Raw genomic sequence first — 14,435 nt, 5'->3', positions numbered from 1 at the left:
CCTTCGAACAACTGGGGCTTGATAAGCGATTACTTTGTTCTCCCAAATAAAAACGTAGACATGCTAAGCAAGCAAGACTTACCTTTTTGGGTGAGCCACATGTCTTAATAAGTACCCTGTTCCACTAGTGAGAGATTACTCAAGAATATAATTCACGAGATCCTTTTTGAAAACCATATTTGTGTGAAAAAGGTATCAGTATCTCAATAAAGATTATTATTATAGTGACTAATTTGACATTTAACCAATAATCATGATGGTATTGAAAAAATGATAATAATAACAGTAAACAACTGTGAATTTATAAACATCATATAGGTTAAATAATATGTAACAATAGCACTTATAATGATGATGATGTTACTAATGTGGTCACAAAGAGAGAGAAGATTCAGTAGACTCTTTCCAAATTCATCTACTATATGAGTCCACCAAAATAAATTTTATGTGAAATTTTTGTTGCAAGCTGAGCCGGTCAGAGTGAGTAAATAAGCCATGCAGACAGGCCGAAGATACATTAGACATAAGTCTATAAAATATGGTTTTTGTTTCTGTATCCCCACAGTTTGTAGAGTTAATTTGAGGTTTTCAAGTCCCTTTCAGCTCAGATGTCTCTTCTGTACTCTATATTCAATCCTTAGGGGTACTATGGTTTGTCTCATCCGTATGGGGCATCTTATATCTGTGTCCATAGGAGACTGGGGAGAGTTTGTGTCTTTTCTGGAGGCAATCAACGCGACATAGTGACTGATTTGAACAGTGGGTTCAGAACTTCAAATGAAGTAGTCCTAATTAATTTCAATTGATTAATTTTTGACTAAAATACGGACGAATTTTAGACATAGAATACTTTTTTCCCTAGATAATTCTAGATTCCAGAGACAAGCATGGAACAACATGGATAAACTAAATACTTTTAATGTTTTCAAAATCACATCTAAGCCAAACAGCTTCATTTTTTCGTCTAGCTAGGACGTACATTAACCTTTAAACCACAGAACGTAAGACTGATTTGATAACTCTTGTCTGTTTGTGGTATGCAGTCACACATTTTCCACAATACTTGGGAAAAAGAATTGAGAGAGTGTTAGCCCTTTGTCAGAGCGAAGGTTTACATTTCGATAATTTATATCTTCACTTGCGACATTTAATTTATAAATTGTTACAAACTGAAAATAAAATAATATAAAAGGAGCAAAAAAATTATACAGTCAATTGCTTAAGACACTACATTTTGAGAAAAATAGTTTTAAGGCTATTGGAAAAATTTTGCCGTTAAAATATAATCATGTTCTCTCTAAATAAGTCAACATGTCACTTTCAAAATATTCTCAAAATGGCTTTTGCCTTAATGTCCTTTAACTGTCTATCATAAATATATCTACAAATATCAGTTCATTAACCCTATACCATAAATTATTACTTAGAGAATGTTTTCATGTCAACTGCATTTTTCTCTAAAATCTCACTAGGTATATGTCACTGAAAATTGGCTTTTGGCTTAATGTCCCTCAACTGTCTATCATAACTGTATCTACATATAACTATTCATTTGTTCTCTATCATAAATGATCAATCAAGAAACGTTTTAATGCTAACTGTATTTTTTTTTCTAAAATCTCATGCGGTATATATTACCAAAAACTGACATACATGTATGTTCATGCCTATCATATGTTATCATCAATATAACAAGCTCGCCTCTTATGACTGAAGATTGGAAAAGCACACCATTACAGATGCTAGTTTTCTTGAATGCTGATTGTACATTTCAATTCATCTACGGAATCGCCAAATTGCAAGATAAAATTGATGTCTCCAGTAGAGGAAAAGCTAATTCTTGTGTTTTTCCAAGAATCTATTAATTTTTTTCTTTCATTGAGAATTTTTGGAAAGATCTTCCATTATTAAAAATGTCCACACACAATCCATTCATCTATGATTGTGTACAAGAAATCACCAAACCTTTTGACAGCTATTAGACAAAGTGTCAAATACATATTAACAAAAACTAATAGCACATGTTACACAAGCACTACCTAGAAGGCCTGAGAGTTAAATTCACATTTGCTCATGTACAGATTGTTGTCGAGGCGATAATTACATCTTTTTTTCACATGGAGGCTTCCAGAACTAATTGAAATGCTTGTAAAAGCGCTGTACGAGAGATTAAATTCTCCACATGCCTTTCACATTGAAAATTCCACATGAAATGTGTGCAAAAACTGAATGTAGACTACGCCTAGTTGTACCATTAAAAGCACTTGCAGGTATGCATCTAGTTTTTAAATATTTACAACATTAACCTATTTTCTCAGCCAATAAACCGCCATCTGAGGCAAACATGGTATCTCACGTTGCATTAACGTGAATTTATAAACATCATATAGATTAAATAATATGTAACAATAGCACTTATGATGATGATGATGATGTTACTAATGTGGTCACAAAGATAGGGAAGATTCAGTAGACTCTTTCCACATTCATTTACTATATAAGTCTGGTCTAGTGCGTCAAAGAACTCATCATCACTGGAATCTTCAGAGTCTTAAACAAATCATATAAATAAATTTTAAACTTCTCTCATAGTTTTACACATGTAACAAAACCTTCAGAAGACATAGGTGCAATAGGTTTTCCCAGAGCCTTACACTCCAATGAGCTCATGAGAAGCCTTAGAAATATGCCGGGGAGTAACAATAGCCCTGATCATTCCATGTTACAGAACCCCCAAAACTAAGTCACCATCAACTTTCTCTTGTTTGCATTGGGCCAAAATAGTGAGTGTATTTCTAATTTTGAACATATCATAACTTCAACATAATTAGAATTTAATAATGTATTGATTACCCTGAATAATTACAACTAGTAGCTTGGAAATTAAGTTTATTGTTTAAAAACATTTACCCAGCTCTTTTTGACATTTAATCACCTCAGTATAACAACTGAAAATTTACCTGACTCTTGGTGATAAGGAAATGGACCTGGCTGCTCATCAGCTTCTGGTTCAACCTCCTGCTCAAAGACAAAAATATTTCAACATTATCTATCTGGAAATGAGGAGTTGATAATTATTTTATTTTATTTCATTTATAAGGACTATAAATTCCTAAGAAGTAAAATGTAGGTTGGTATATTTACTCATTTATTCAGAAAATGCTGCAGCTAGAGTCAGCTCAAAAAGACAAAATAATTGTTAAATTTAGCCAAAGTAAGAATACACAGACGTTTTTAAAAAGCTTTTACATTACAGCACCCAGAAATTTGGTAAAAGAACTCTAGATCAAGCTAAGTACCAAGGTTCATTATGAATACATAACCTCGCCTCTTCAAGCCCAAGATACTTTTGGTCTTATTTAACAACATGGTCCCATATCAGCATCATTACCAGTAAGATTCCAAAGTTTGAAGTACAGATCAAGTATGGTAAGGCCAAGCAGCTTGGATATTATAACACTAGCTACTTTGATGCCAAATGCAACCATTTATGTACTATAGAACCTTGACTTTTTAAATCATCAAATGGTTAAAAATTGCACTTACGCTACAATCTGATGCATTGCCCTCTCCTACAGCTGCACTGCTTCCTTCAAAAGCAACATCACCTGCTTGCCTAGCCTGTAATAACCCAAACCTGCGATTGTCCTGAAACAATTATCATATGTGTAAACATTAAATTTTGGTTAATTTTCTAGAGTTTTAATGGTTTTTATTTTTTGAAGTGATATCACTTCAGTACAGTCAAAGAGGAAAAGGAAACAGAAAACCACAAAGAAATGATGTGTCAAGAGAGAAATTGCTTCTCAATGCTAAATGGTTACTTGTGCAACAAGACTATGCATTGAAGGTACATGTTGCTACTAGTAAAAACTATTTTGCCTGGAACAACTTGAGCTGCAATTAGCCTGAGTTCAAAAACAACATCGACAACCTGACAAACAAACAAACATACAAAAAACACTCACTCAAATATAGGCAAATATTTCACTAGAAATCTTTCAAGAAATGTTGATTCCTGAGAAGTGCTGTGATAATTAAGTCCACAGCTAGATTCACATGTTGTAAATCAGTGAATAATATTCAGAGCTCAATACTGAAGTAATCAAAGTGCAAACCAAACCTCAAGTATCCTATATGACAAATGCTGCTGTTCCTCCAAACTTCTCCTCAGCTGAAAGAAAAGAAATAATAGTTTTTAAGATGCCAAACTTCACCTTCACCTTAACTTTAGACAATCAGTCTTATTAATATCAATAGTCTTAAACCACTTAAAAATACCTTTAAGAAAGCTGTCTCATATTACATTTGGGAGGACTAATTTTAAGTAAATAGAAGCAATACTAAGTAAATATAAAGACTGAATACCTATCTAAATAAACTAAATTTTACTCAGAAATAAGCCTACTTAAATGTAGATTAAACAACAACAAGCACTGATTAAAGCAGTAATGTAGTGTTTCTTTTCCAGCTGAAACATTATATAGAAGCTTAATTGATGATTCTTTGAAGCAGTGACAATAATTGGTATAATTCTCATTTTTTTTTCTGTGACTTTGGTTCCTTAGTATTTTTCAGCAAAAAGGAACAGTAATTACAGCATCTACTTTCAAAAACAAATCCACTAAAGGATTTTCAGAAATGATTGAAAGTTCCTTAACTGAGAGCCAAATGTTAATGTCAGGATCTGCTAAGGATCTACACAGGTGGTCTTTCTTCTTGATTGTATGATGCTTTGTCTTACCTCTTGATTTTCTTCCTGCAAATGATCACTGAAAACCTTTAAATTGGCACACTGCTGCCTGGATTCCTAGAACAAACCAGTCATAATTAAAAGAGTATACACAGCAGTCACAGTTTTGTGGTGATAATGAATATGAAACTCAAAGACTGACTGCTCCCACATCTACTAGTTAATGTAGCATAGATATAATGTAATAGAATATACAGATCTACTGTAAATGACCATTGCTAAATCATTTTAAGGTCAGAGACATTTCAAGCCAGTGAAGACACCTTTCACCTCCTGGCCATCTGGAGTTATCAACAAATAACTGGCTATTACAATGAGTCTAAGCATAAAAAGCACTTAAAACTGCCTTGAATAGCTCCCTTTAGCCTCTTAAACTCCTCACTCTTGACATACCTTCAAAGTTTGCCTTGACTGGAACAGATCTGCCCTGAGAGTTTGGCAACATGACTCTTTTTCTCTTAATTTCTGATGAAATGATTACAATATTAAGTTAGGCAATTCAAAATAAGACCATTCCATGATGTGCTCTCAATTCTTCTATCATCCAATACCCTAAGTTTGTAGAGTTTGAATGCAATTGACTGCCTTTATATTATAATTAAGTAGAAGAAATACCTGCATTTAAGTAAAAATTATTAAACAATCAACATTTCACTACATTTTTCAAACCTTTATATGGCAACCAATAACAAATTAAATAAAACAAATTAAAGAATAGAGGGGAAAGTGTCACTACACAAAGATTTCGTGGCAAACTGTGTATTATGTAAATATGAAGCTAGGAATAACTACAGCTAAAGAAAAGGTATTGTGCAAACACTATAAGGAAATCCTTTATTTCTCTTTGACATGAGCAGCTTCTTCCAAACACTTGGGAAAAAGGCATCACCACTATTTAAAGCTTTAATAATTACACAGATTAAGGTTGAGGCATGTTATGCAGATCTTTTTCTCTTGGCTTTTGGCAACAGTACAAATATCGAAAAAAATTTTGAAACAGGTTGGACCATTCACTCAATTAAAATTTCTATTGAATATTTAAAAATCCTCTATTGATTCATACACAACTTACCTCTGTTAAATACACGACACTTTTCTCTGAGGATTCTAATTTCTGAAAAAAAGTCATGATGATACAGTCTTAGTTTAAGAAATACATTCAAGCACCTAAAATATAACAAATTATGGTTTAATATATGATTCATTCTCAAGTGTTCCAGACAATTCTGGAGTAAATAGGACACTTTCAAGTCTTAAATCAAACCTGAGGATTTTGTTGTGTTTAATTAAAGCAGTTTAATGATAGGAGTTTTAAGGCCCACACAGCCTAAAATTCTACAACTACTTGTAAAAATATGTTATCTCTACACAAATGAATCCAGTTCAGGTAGAAGACAATCAGCTGACTTTTAATTGAGCATTTCATTTTACATCTCATACCAGCTAACTTGAATTTTGACCCCTAGACAAAACAATCAACATATAAATCTTGCAAACTGTAGATTTCTGAGACCCAGACAGAAGCCACATGGTTTGATTGGCTTTTCCTTCTTTTCAGATAATTATTTAATTCTTGCACAATAACTGTTGCACAACAGCACATTGTTACCTGTTTCGTTTCTTCCAGGAGACCATTATTTTCTATGGCATCATAATGCTCTACAGCTCCATCAATTCCTTGACCATTTTCTAGGACAACATCCACTTCCACTGGGTCAGTCTGGTTTGGCCTGTTGATATGACGTCCAGTCACTAGTGAGGGGGAGTTTCTATCAGGCTGTGCTCCTTCAGGAGTGTTGGGTCTGGCTAGTACTATTTCAAAGTGATCAAGCTGCTCGTTGGAGAGGCTTGACATTGACTGAATCTGATGTTTAGTTTTTCCACCTTCAAGTATACTTAGACTGGATGCACTGATTTGGTACTGGACACCTTCATGCCCTGAGGTAGGTGTGTCCACTGGAGCAGTGGATAATGATGTCATCTGGGGGTGGGAGTTACCTTCTTCTGAGAAGAACCCAGTATCTTGATTTTCATTTTGTAGTGAGGAATCCCAAAGATGTAATTGATGAACTGTAATACTGCCCACAGGCTTATTTGCTCCTTCAGGGGTCACTGGCCTTGTTCCAGTGCTTAAGGTCCTTGAGTCATCTAAATATAAACTGGGAATGGTGTCAATCTGGGATGCTGAACCACTGTGGTTGTCTGGTGCTGATGCCTGCTGGCAATGGCTTGCCATGGTTTCACGCACAACATGTGCTGGCAATGATAAAAGAGGGGCCCTAGACATTCTTCTGTTTTCCTGCAAGTTCTGTCCATTCTGATCCTGCATTTAAGTAAAAATACCTGCATTTAAGTAAAAATTATTAAACAATCAACATTTCACTACATTTTTCAAACCTTTATATGGCAACCAATAACAAATTAAATAAAACAAATTAAAGAATAGAGGGGAAAGTGTCACTACACAAAGATTTCGTGGCAAACTGTGTATTATGTAAATATGAAGCTAGGAATAACTACAGCTAAAGAAAAGGTATTGTGCAAACACTATAAGGAAATCCTTTATTTCTCTTTGACATGAGCAGCTTCTTCCAAACACTTGGGAAAAAGGCATCACCACTATTTAAAGCTTTAATAATTACACAGATTAAGGTTGAGGCATGTTATGCAGATCTTTTTCTCTTGGCTTTTGGCAACAGTACAAATATCGAAAAAAATTTTGAAACAGGTTGGACCATTCACTCAATTAAAATTTCTATTGAATATTTAAAAATCCTCTATTGATTCATACACAACTTACCTCTGTTAAATACACGACACTTTTCTCTGAGGATTCTAATTTCTGAAAAAAAGTCATGATGATACAGTCTTAGTTTAAGAAATACATTCAAGCACCTAAAATATAACAAATTATGGTTTAATATATGATTCATTCTCAAGTGTTCCAGACAATTCTGGAGTAAATAGGACACTTTCAAGTCTTAAATCAAACCTGAGGATTTTGTTGTGTTCAATTAAAGCAGTTTAATGATAGGAGTTTTAAGGCCCACACAGACTAAAATTCTACAACTACTTGTAAAAATATGTTATCTCTACACAAATGAATCCAGTTCAGGTAGAAGACAATCAGCTGACTTTTAATTGAGCATTTCATTTTACATCTCATACCAGCTAACTTGAATTTTGACCCCTAGACAAAACAATCAACATATAAATCTTGCAAACTGTAGATTTCTGAGACCCAGACAGAAGCCACATGGTTTGATTGGCTTTTCCTTCTTTTCAGATAATTATTTAATTCTTGCACAATAACTGTTGCACAACAGCACATTGTTACCTGTTTCGTTTCTTCCAGGAGACCATTATTTTCTATGGCATCATAATGCTCTACAGCTCCATCAATTCCTTGACCATTTTCTAGGACAACATCCACTTCCACTGGGTCAGTCTGGTTTGGCCTGTTGATATGACGTCCAGTCACTAGTGAGGGGGAGTTTCTATCAGGCTGTGCTCCTTCAGGAGTGTTGGGTCTGGCTAGTACTATTTCAAAGTGATCAAGCTGCTCGTTGGAGAGGCTTGACATTGACTGAATCTGATGTTTAGTTTTTCCACCTTCAAGTATACTTAGACTGGATGCACTGATTTGGTACTGGACACCTTCATGCCCTGAGGTAGGTGTGTCCACTGGAGCAGTGGATAATGATGTCATCTGGGGGTGGGAGTTACCTTCTTCTGAGAAGAACCCAGTATCTTGATTTTCATTTTGTAGTGAGGAATCCCAAAGATGTAATTGATGAACTGTAATACTGCCCACAGGCTTATTTGCTCCTTCAGGGGTCACTGGCCTTGTTCCAGTGCTTAAGGTCCTTGAGTCATCTAAATATAAACTAGGAATGGTGTCAATCTGGGATGCTGAACCACTGTGGTTGTCTGGTGCTGATGCCTGCTGGCAATGGCTTGCCATGGTTTCACGCACAACATGTGCTGGCAATGATAAAAGAGGGGCCCTAGACATTCTTCTGTTTTCCTGCAAGTTCTGTCCATTCTGATCCTGCATTTAAGTAAAAATACCTGCATTTAAGTAAAAATTATTAAACAATCAACATTTCACTACATTTTTCAAACCTTTATATGGCAACCAATAACAAATTAAATAAAACAAATTAAAGAATAGAGGGGAAAGTGTCACTACACAAAGATTTCGTGGCAAACTGTGTATTATGTAAATATGAAGCTAGGAATAACTACAGCTAAAGAAAAGGTATTGTGCAAACACTATAAGGAAATCCTTTATTTCTCTTTGACATGAGCAGCTTCTTCCAAACACTTGGGAAAAAGGCATCACCACTATTTAAAGCTTTAATAATTACACAGATTAAGGTTGAGGCATGTTATGCAGATCTTTTTCTCTTGGCTTTTGGCAACAGTACAAATATCGAAAAAAATTTTGAAACAGGTTGGACCATTCACTCAATTAAAATTTCTATTGAATATTTAAAAATCCTCTATTGATTCATACACAACTTACCTCTGTTAAATACACGACACTTTTCTCTGAGGATTCTAATTTCTGAAAAAAAGTCATGATGATACAGTCTTAGTTTAAGAAATACATTCAAGCACCTAAAATATAACAAATTATGGTTTAATATATGATTCATTCTCAAGTGTTCCAGACAATTCTGGAGTAAATAGGACACTTTCAAGTCTTAAATCAAACCTGAGGATTTTGTTGTGTTCAATTAAAGCAGTTTAATGATAGGAGTTTTAAGGCCCACACAGCCTAAAATTCTACAACTACTTGTAAAAATATGTTATCTCTACACAAATGAATCCAGTTCAGGTAGAAGACAATCAGCTGACTTTTAATTGAGCATTTCATTTTACATCTCATACCAGCTAACTTGAATTTTGACCCCTAGACAAAACAATCAACATATAAATCTTTCAAACTGTAGATTTCTGAGACCCAGACAGAAGCCACATGGTTTGATTGGCTTTTCCTTCTTTTCAGATAATTATTTAATTCTTGCACAATAACTGTTGCACAACAGCACATTGTTACCTGTTTCGTTTCTTCCAGGAGACCATTATTTTCTATGGCATCATAATGCTCTACAGCTCCATCAATTCCTTGACCATTTTCTAGGACAACATCCACTTCCACTGGGTCAGTCTGGTTTGGCCTGTTGATATGACGTCCAGTCACTAGTGAGGGGGAGTTTCTATCAGGCTGTGCTCCTTCAGGAGTGTTGGGTCTGGCTAGTACTATTTCAAAGTGATCAAGCTGCTCGTTGGAGAGGCTTGACATTGACTGAATCTGATGTTTAGTTTTTCCACCTTCAAGTATACTTAGACTGGATGCACTGATTTGGTACTGGACACCTTCATGCCCTGAGGTAGGTGTGTCCACTGGAGCAGTGGATAATGATGTCATCTGGGGGTGGGAGTTACCTTCTTCTGAGAAGAACCCAGTATCTTGATTTTCATTTTGTAGTGAGGAATCCCAAAGATGTAATTGATGAACTGTAATACTGCCCACAGGCTTATTTGCTCCTTCAGGGGTCACTGGCCTTGTTCCAGTGCTTAAGGTCCTTGAGTCATCTAAATATAAACTAGGAATGGTGTCAATCTGGGATGCTGAACCACTGTGGTTGTCTGGTGCTGATGCCTGCTGGCAATGGCTTGCCATGGTTTCACGCACAACATGTGCTGGCAATGATAAAAGAGGGGCCCTAGACATTCTTCTGTTTTCCTGCAAGTTCTGTCCATTCTGATCCTCAAGCTGTAAGGAGCAATTTTCTGAAAAGAATAAGAAAGATGGTAAATTTTAAGCTTGTTAAAGAAATATAGAAAGATGTTTTTTATTTTGTCATGAGAGTGGGACAATTAAAAAGTTTAGAGTTCCCATGAGAAATCAAACCTCTGACCTTCGGATTCCATGTTCTAATGCTCTACCACTAAGCCATAGAGACACTGTAGAGAACAAGGCCATTATGAAGTTTATTTGACACACATCCTGCATACTGCTAGGATCAGCATACTATCAGCAGTACGTTATCAACATTCCTGATCCTAGCAGTATGCAGGACACATGTCATATATGAACTTTGTGATGGCTTTGCTCTCCATAGAGTCTCTGTGGCTCAGTGGTAAAATTGAAATGCAGAATCAAAAGGTCTGAGGTTCGATTACTCCTAGGAAGTCAGGATTTATTCTCTGTCCTACGCAAGTGACTGGTTATGAGTAACTGGTTGTAACTGGTTGTGAGTCATCTGAAGACAAACCATGATCTGAGTCAATCTGCCATGTTAAACTCCTTCCTTCCTCTTTCTCTGTAACACTTGTGCCAGGTGCAGCAAATTGCTCCAACTGGCTTGGTAAAGGTGCAGGTGATGACAAAGAAGAGTCACCATTCAAAAATTCCTGTAAGTTCTGCCCATCTGAAGAAACATCTTTTTCTCCAGCTTCATCATCTCTCATTTCCATGGTGGTTTCTTTCCAAGTTTCCTGACTCAGGTTATCTTCTGAAGGTGGTGGTAAACTCCAATCTGGCCAATTCTTGGATGAAGACCTTGTCTTCTGGGTCTCCAATCTCGACACTTATTACAAGAAAACAAGGGGACAATTACAAAAAAGGTACCAATAAAACTGCTCTAAGTTTAAAGTTTAATTTTAATCCTGCAACTGACAAAGCCACCTCTCATTTGTCCCTGGCCTTTGGTAAATGATCCTAATTTTACACTCTCATTCTGACAAAAGTGTTAATAAGGAGTGGCCTAATGAGCAGTTTAACCTTCAACTCCCAACATCTGATTGTTGGTTCTCCCCTCTAGGTGCTGCACATTTCCTTTTAAATTAGTTACAGGAACTTGGTGTTAGATTAAGTCAGCAAGATCTACCATGCCTGAAAATTTTGAGTATATATTCTCATCACCTGTTTGAGAGATAATGTATGGATACTATGGAGAGAAATTACAAAATTATCTCCCGATGGAGAAAGCAAAATTGTAGCAGATTTGCAATTTTCAGATGCAATGAGCCAGGTGATAAGATCTTCATTTACTTTATTCAAACCACACTAGTCACCTAAGAGACCCTAATTACCTTTATAGGAGAAATGTCCTTTATGAAAAACTTATTAAGAATACTTACTTATTCTAGAATGTGTTAAGTCCAAATTTGAATGTAAACATCAATTACCTTTTAGATTATTAAGCCTTGTCTCCTTCAATTTGTTTGAAAGAGGCTCTTCAGGCTTGTTCCTGTATGGTGAATTCTCCTGCAGACTTCTCTCATGGGTGTTATCATAAGCCTTCCTTGTATGCTGGTCTTGAAGAGGACCTTCTAATGTTTTAATAGGATTTGTGAGTGGCCAGTGATCAGCATCCACAAGTTTCTCAAAATCTTTCCTCAATGAGAGACGTACAAAGATAAACCTCCAAGTATCAAGAAACAGTTCTCCATCTCTTTCTTCAGCAAAGGCAATAACCTCTTGAACTGTCTTGCCTTGGGTTTTATTGATTCTGAGCACTTTTTTAAGGATATCCATAGAGTCTCTATGTGATTCTATCCGAACCATTAACTTTTCCTTTAGGGAACTGGATGGCCTTCTGACCAGTGATGAATGCCCTAGAGTAGAAATGAAACATGAGTTTCACAGAATAGTTACCACAATATTCTACAACACCTTTAGTCGATAAAACAGTAATAACAAATATCTACGCAGGATGGCCCTTTGATACAGGAGTATGTTATTAAAGGATTCCTATTCACATGAAAAAATAATTGTGGGTCTATAGAATGATTCTTAAAAAGAACTACAAAATTGCCTAGTGAGCAGTGAAAAGAAACAAATAAACAAGCCATTTTCTTCAAGATGTTATCAACTGTGGGTAGGCAGAGTTCATAGCTTAATCACTGGAGTTTGGCAGAAAAATCCAGTTACTTGACTGCTCTAGGATTCTGATTTGACACCTGTGTGTCTCTGGCTAACCAAGTGTGTTTTGGCCACAGTAGATTAGTTAAGTTGTAAAAGAATAGTTAATTATGAATACAAGGCTTGCATCAGTATGACCCAACTCACTGCGGGGGGAAAAAACCTATTTTTTACCAGCCTAGGCCAGTCTAGATCTGTATTCAGAAAAAGTGTGGGGATTTTGTCTTAAGTATGGCTCTCAACAAGACCTCAGCAAAGTTTTTCGCGATATAGACCTCCTGTCCAGGTAAACAGATCATTATATATTGTACATATCATCTTGAACTGTTGAATAACATACTTGTAAGAAAAAAAAAAGAATAGCAATTAACACTTACCAAAAGACATGATGGTTCACCTAGTCCTTGTCTCTAATATTATATTTTGAGAATTCTACAACAGATAAATTCATGAACTGTTATTAATTTTAAAGGCATCTCATGCAAAACAACAAACTCGACAGACATGATATGGAAACCACGTCAAAGAAACTATGAAACATTTTCACTTATCACATGAACTAAGTCAACCTGCACGCAAGACTAGCTGTACGTTAAACGAGAGTGATCTTCGCAGTAATAAACACCACTTCAGCAGAAGTAAGAATAAAGCCTGATAAAAAAAAATTGAGGTCTATGCGAGAGTTGAACCTCTGTGATACTGGTGCATCCTTACACGAAAATGATGAAGAATTATGATAACACACAACCTCCGATTAACAGCTTCCGATTCTAACATCAGCTCGTCAAAGAAACTATAAACATTTTCACTTATCACATGAACTAAGTCAACCTGCACGCAAGACTAGCTGTACGTTAAACGAGAGTGATCTTCGCAGTAATAAACACCACTTCAGCAGAAGTAAGAATAAAGCCTGATAAAAAAAATTGAGGTATATGCGGGAGTTGAACCTCTGTGATACTGGTGCATCCTTACACGAAAATGATGAAGAATCATGATAACACACAACCTCCGATTAACAGCTTCCGATTCTAACATCAGTTTAAAATGTGGGATTTTCAGCGGCCAAACTGCCCCACGTGATCGAAAGACGGTGCGTAGAAACGTCAAAAATCAAAATATTGATCAAAGTATTGCCTCAATGCAATACTCGCATAAGAAAAGCACATATGGTTCAAATTTAATTACCTCATCATCTATGTTGATCTCTGTTATAAAATTACTTGAGGGATGCCTTACAAATAAACCTAAATGAAGTCCGATATCTATCGATGGTACTACTGTAAGTTATTCGAACTGAGAATCGTATCTTTGATGCACTGAAATTTGTATTCACAGCAAGATTCTGAAGCATCCAAACGAAGTATTGTAACTTATCTATACCGAGACGCTTAACCTTCTCAAACCTGAGACATTTACCTTCCTGTGGCCTGTCGGACGAAAATTACACTTTTCCACACAAACACGCCACACACCATAGCTCCTCCACAAAGTCTCGAATGCAAGTTTTCTCTACATCTAAAAATAACTATAACTTTACTTAATACTCGTAACGAGGCTCGTGAATTGTAGCGAAAGAAGACGACAAAAATAAACTTCCGGAACTATCCGAAAGCAGTCGCTAAGAAATGGCGCGAAACTTGCTGTTTTCGCGGATACAACGAGCGTATTGCACTCTGGGATCATCGCATTGCATTATGGACTGCAAGATGGCAGAGGAAATCAGGGTTGTATAGGATTTGG

At 35.9% G+C, this 14,435-nt stretch overlaps 1 protein-coding gene across 2 annotated transcripts; it reads right to left on the bottom strand.

Moving 5' to 3' along the window:
* Positions 1-898: 898 nt before the first annotated feature.
* LOC131798375 (uncharacterized) lies at positions 899-14,210 on the bottom strand. 2 transcript variants are annotated; one of them, XM_066172607.1, is made up of 16 exons: positions 14,112-14,210; positions 13,070-13,124; positions 11,957-12,385; positions 11,041-11,355; positions 9,819-10,555; positions 9,282-9,323; positions 8,091-8,804; positions 7,554-7,595; positions 6,363-7,076; positions 5,826-5,867; positions 5,147-5,218; positions 4,745-4,810; positions 4,124-4,174; positions 3,547-3,648; positions 2,961-3,018; positions 899-2,550 (listed from the first exon to the last, which is right to left on the bottom strand). In XM_066172607.1, exons 2-16 carry the CDS (start codon positions 13,077-13,079, stop codon positions 2,363-2,365), a joined length of 3,582 nt encoding a protein of 1,193 aa, XP_066028704.1. In that variant the 5' UTR covers positions 13,080-13,124; positions 14,112-14,210; the 3' UTR covers positions 899-2,362. The 2 variants fall into 2 exon arrangements, with proteins under 2 accessions (XP_066028704.1, XP_066028705.1); XM_066172608.1 differs by lacking the exon at positions 14,112-14,210 and adding an exon at positions 13,668-13,712.
* Between the last annotated feature and the right edge of the window lie 225 nt (positions 14,211-14,435).

Source organism: Pocillopora verrucosa, chromosome 9 (genome assembly GCF_036669915.1).
Source record: "Pocillopora verrucosa isolate sample1 chromosome 9, ASM3666991v2, whole genome shotgun sequence".
Lineage (NCBI taxonomy): Eukaryota > Metazoa > Cnidaria > Anthozoa > Scleractinia > Pocilloporidae > Pocillopora > Pocillopora verrucosa.
Note: the sequence above shows the minus strand (reverse complement) of the source record. Positions and strands in the feature narration are given on the sequence as shown.

Coding starts and splice junctions, on each gene's coding strand:
- LOC131798375 (XM_066172607.1), bottom strand. Junction 9,324..9,818: donor TCCTGGAAGAAACGAAACAG/GTAACAATGTGC, acceptor ACTTTTTTTCAG/AAATTAGAATCCTCAGAGAA. Junction 5,219..5,825: donor GTGTCGTGTATTTAACAGAG/GTAAGTTGTGTA, acceptor TCATTTCATCAG/AAATTAAGAGAAAAAGAGTC.